We start from the raw sequence: 4801 nt of genomic DNA, 5'->3' as shown, positions 1-4801 counted from the left end.
CATTGGCCTTATGTAGCCTTGGTGCATAAGAATGCTCTTGTATCTTTTGAAACCACCTATAACTTGTTTGTTTAGTAATAACAAAAAGAATCTTGCTTCACTTGGTCTTGTTTTTTATTCTTTGTAACTTAACAATGTATTTGAAAAACTTTCACATAATACTTTTTGATAAGCTTGGTTCAAAAAGTCCTCAAATCCATACCTTCCCACCTCAAGGTCCATTGCTCATAAGGTTTAAAAAAATGGAAAGTCTAAACTCTTTTTTAAAATATCAAAATTAAACATGGACTAACCTCATGGCTAAGAATGCAACCCCCTTTTGTCTCAAATTAGAATCAACAAAAACTTGTAATCAAAGTTAATGTAAAACACTACATAACATGAGCTTAATCCTATTTCAATATAATAATGCAATAACCCCATACTTTGGAACATGTTTTATCGCAATATAAATGAAAACTTCAAATGAAATTAAGACATAACTGAATGAAAAAAAGGATGAGGGCATGCTATGCATAACTTTAAGACTCAAAGTCTAACCACAGATGACCATGGCCAAAGGCCAAATGGTTAACCCTAGATGACTAGTCTTAGAAATGTGCAAAACCCAATGTTCAATACTTAGAGTAAATGGTATAAAATGCATTACAACATGGAGTTCTAAAAATAAAATAAAAAGTTATGACAAAATTGGGGTACAACAGATGCCCTTATTTAATTACTTTAAACTAGAAGGTATGAATGATAATACTCTTCTTACATTCATAGTGAAAAATGATTAAATACATAAAGACACCGAATTTGTCCTTCAAGATGCAAAGATGAAATGAAAAAAGAAAATGCAGTGAGAAGTACAGTAATAAAGGTTATCGTGGGGTAAACGAAACAATCAAGACTCTCTGGGAATCATCAGAACAATATCTTGGATATTATAATCGAGATATTCCAACAATGGAATGATACCTCAATGGAATCATCAATTTTCAGCTTGGGAATACCTCTGACTGCTTCCTTTGACAAGAATTTTTTTATACCTTTCAGATGTAAGTGACCAAGCTTTTGATGCCATAGCTTAGCCTCATCTTTTTTTGACATCAAGCATGTGGAGAAACAATTTGTTTCTTAAGGGGTCCACATATGACAATTATCTTTTGATTTGGCTCCCTTCATGATAACTTCATTCTTCTCATTTGTTACCAGGAATTCAGATTTAGTGAAGTTAACTTTGAGACCTTGGTTACATAGTTGACTAATACTTATCAAATTAGCAGTCATCCCTTTAACAAGCAGTACATCATCAAGACTAGGCAGTCCAGGATAGTACAACTTTCCAACACCCTTCATTTCACCTTTTGATCCATCTCCAAAAGTAACATAGCTAGTGGAATATGATTTAATATCCATCAAAAATTTCTTGACACCAATCATATGTCTAGAACAACCACTATCAAAATACCAATCCTCTCTAGTAGAGGCACTGAGGGAGGTGTGAGCTATGAGTCCAGAAGTGCCATTTCTGGGAATCCACTTTTTCTTTGCTTTAAAATAGTTTGTTTTCTTATGGGTTGTGAAACAGATTTGGGATAGCCATATAGTTTGTAACAGTAGGATTTTATGTGACCAAACCTTCCACAATGATGACATCTCCATCATTGGGTCTTGCTTCCTGAGTAATCATCCTGACGTCTTTGTTGATGTTGGGACATTTGATTTGGCATCTTTTGTTCCTGTTTTCTTTTAGGAAGAACAAAATTCATTGCAGCCTTTTTTCCTTTGTTCATCACAACTTGATTATGATAACCAAGACCTTTCACATTTCCAACATTCTTACCAGTTTGAAGAGTCTCATCCATCACATCAGAACTATTGTTAAGCATTCCTACAGACTTAGTCATATTGTCAAGTTTTAAATTGAGCTATACAACTTCATCCTTCAGATCAGAGATGATAAAGAGACTCTCCACTTTTTCTGCTTGTAGTTGAGCAATGACTTTCTTTTGATCTTCTCTCAATTGACACACTTCTTCACTTCTGAGGCACAACTCCTTGTATGAATCAGCAAGTTCCTCAAAAGTAAGTCCTTCACAATCTGATTCTTCATCAGAATCACAAATTCTAGTCAAGGCAGTAACCTGTTTGGCAGGTTCGACTTCAAGATCACTTTCAAAATCATCTTTTGGCCATGACACAGACAAGCTCTTCTTCTGTTTATTGAGATAAGTGAGACACTTAGCTCTTATGTGTCAAAACCCTTCACATCCATGAAATTAGATTCCTTTTCCTTGGTTAGTTTTTTCTTCGATTTTGGGCCTTCTACCAAAATCTTGATTTTTGTTGATGTCGAATGACATGTTCTTGACATTTGATCTTGTCTTCCAATCCATCTTCTTTATCACTTTGTTAAATTGTCTTCCAAGTAACGCAATAGCATTAGATATCCTTCATTTGTATCTAGGTCACATTCATCTTCTAAGTCTTCAACATTAGAAACAAAGGTTATGCTTTTCTTCTTTTTAGATTTTTCACTGATCCCTAATTCGAAGGTTTGAAGAGATCCCATAAGTTCATCAACTTTCATATTGTTTATATCTTGGGCTTCTTCAATGGTCGTTACCTTCATGTCAAATCTCTTTGGAAGAGATCTGAGAATTTTTCTGACCAACTTAGCTTCTGACATCTTCACCCCTAGGGCACTTGAGGCATTGGCCATCTCAATAATATTCACGTGAAAGTCATGAATTCTCTCATCCTCCTTCATTCTTAAGCTCTCAAACTTGGTGGTAAAAAGTTGACGTCTTGACATCTTCACCTTAGAGGTTCCTTCATGAGCAATCTTCAATATCTCTCAAGTATCTTTAGCAACAATACAATTATTTATCAGTCTGAAGATGTTCTTGTCCACTCCATTGAACAGTACATTCAATGCTTTGGAGTTTCCCTGAGCTAATTTTTCATTTTCATCATCCCAGTATTCCTTAGCCTTCAGCATATCAGTAATCTTACCATCTTTATCTTTAGGATTATCATTTTATATAGATATAAATTAGAAAAGATATGATGAGAAACTGTTCACTTATCATCAAAGTTGCAAATACTACTATTGAATATTTTTTTTATTTAAGAAAAAAATGCTACGATACAATATGGAAAACAATTTTTTTATTCAAATGATTTAATATAAATATAAGTTACATCTTACCTAACATTTTATTTTCTTAGTGTCTTATAATAAATATCACAATGTCAAAAGATAAAATAAGAAACAAAACTAAGCACATATCACAAGTTGCAACTCTAGTTATTGTCAAACCAAAACTGTTTCTGAAGATTGTCAACTATCTTATTGTCCACTTGAAAAGCCTTTGTAAGAACTTCAGATGAAATTTCTGGATTAGAACCAAATGCAGCATTAGCAATTGTGATAACTCCTGGATTCTGACTGCTAAGTCCACCGATGGCAACCGCATTTCCATATCCCACATTCAACTGGAAGTGAATGAGACCAATAGGAAACACAAATACATCTCCTTTGTTAAGTACTTTTGTGATGAGACGATTTTGTGGGTTAGAAGTAACAAAACCAACGTAGAGAGTACCCTCCAAAACTATAAGAATCTCAGTACCTCTTGGATGAGTATGTGGAGGATTTAGTCCCCTAGGTCCGAAGTCAATGCGAGCAAGAGAAATACCAAGAGTGTTTAATCCTAATATCTCATTAACCGTAACAGGTGTCACTTTTGAGCCAAGTGAATTTGATGTGTTTCCTTCTTTCACTGAGAAAAAGAAATCATTTGCAGTAGCAAGTTTTGGATCTTTGCAGAATTTTCCATTAACAAACACTGCAAATCAAATATGAGTGATTCTAATAAAATGTCTATTGTTAATGAACAGAAAAAACATTCTTATGTATACATACCACCATTCTTTGTGTCATTGATAGCTACACAAAAATCTTGTAGTGGGCTGGGATCAAATGCTAAGGCACAAGATGCTAAGGCCAAGAAGGCTGTAAAAAACAAGTAACTACTCTTCATATTGCTCTCTTTGTTGTATATTTGCTTCTGTATGTTTATGAATGATGAGATTTTGGACACATATATTTATAACAAGTTTAGACATTGAAATGTTCCATATATATACTTATAAAATAGATCTAAAGACTTGGTAAAATTGACATTTTTGAATTAGTAAGATACTTGTTCAATTAATCTTTAACAACTACATGCTACTTATTTTTCTAATGAATAACTTGTCACACGCGCTACAGAGATGATTAATTGAATATAAGATGTTTTTGTCCATGATGATGGTGTAACAAGTTGAAATTGTATTACAGAGTTAGTATTTGCAGATTATTTTTTTAATATTAATCCTATGAAATATATATATATATATATATATATATATATATATATATATATATATATATTTTTTATTTATTTATTTATTTATTAAATTATTTATTTATTTATTTATTTATGTTCGGAAACCATGTGTAGTGAATTTGTGGAATGAGGTGTTGGAGGTGGAGCAAATTTCCGATACAGCATGGAGTTAGTGGATCTTTAATGTTTTTACTTCAACATCCAAGTTATTTACCGAGTGAAAAGTAGTATAAGATTGAGAATGAATTGAATTCATGAATATCCAAGTCAAAAACTTATCTTCAGGCAGGCATATTGTGGTGGTTGGTTAAGAACCGCCCTCATAATGCCCTAACTGCGGCGAGTGTGTCGGAACCATCCATGAGACACAAATTGAGGCAGCTGCGGGGCACTGCCGTAGTAAAGTAGATAACTGT

At 33.4% G+C, this 4801-nt stretch overlaps 1 protein-coding gene across 1 annotated transcript; it reads right to left on the bottom strand.

Moving 5' to 3' along the window:
• Positions 1 to 3147: 3147 nt before the first annotated feature.
• Positions 3148 to 4117, bottom strand: LOC127119220 (putative germin-like protein 2-1). Its single transcript, XM_051049416.1, has 2 exons — positions 3917 to 4117; positions 3148 to 3839 (listed from the first exon to the last, which is right to left on the bottom strand). The coding sequence occupies exons 1-2, from the start codon at positions 4032 to 4034 to the stop codon at positions 3295 to 3297; spliced, it is 663 nt and encodes a 220-aa protein (XP_050905373.1). The 5' UTR covers positions 4035 to 4117; the 3' UTR covers positions 3148 to 3294.
• Positions 4118 to 4801: the final 684 nt, after the last annotated feature.

Source organism: Lathyrus oleraceus, chromosome 1 (genome assembly GCF_024323335.1).
Source record: "Lathyrus oleraceus cultivar Zhongwan6 chromosome 1, CAAS_Psat_ZW6_1.0, whole genome shotgun sequence".
Classification (NCBI taxonomy): Eukaryota; Viridiplantae; Streptophyta; class Magnoliopsida; order Fabales; family Fabaceae; genus Lathyrus; species Lathyrus oleraceus.
The sequence above is the reverse complement of the archived record's forward strand: the minus strand, read 5'-3'. Positions and strand labels throughout refer to the sequence as shown.

Coding starts and splice junctions, on each gene's coding strand:
- LOC127119220 (XM_051049416.1), bottom strand. CDS start 4,034: ATGAAGAGTAGTTACTTGTTTTTTACAGCCTTCTTGGCCTTAGCATCT. Junction 3,840..3,916: donor CAATGACACAAAGAATGGTG/GTATGTATACAT, acceptor TTTGATTTGCAG/TGTTTGTTAATGGAAAATTC.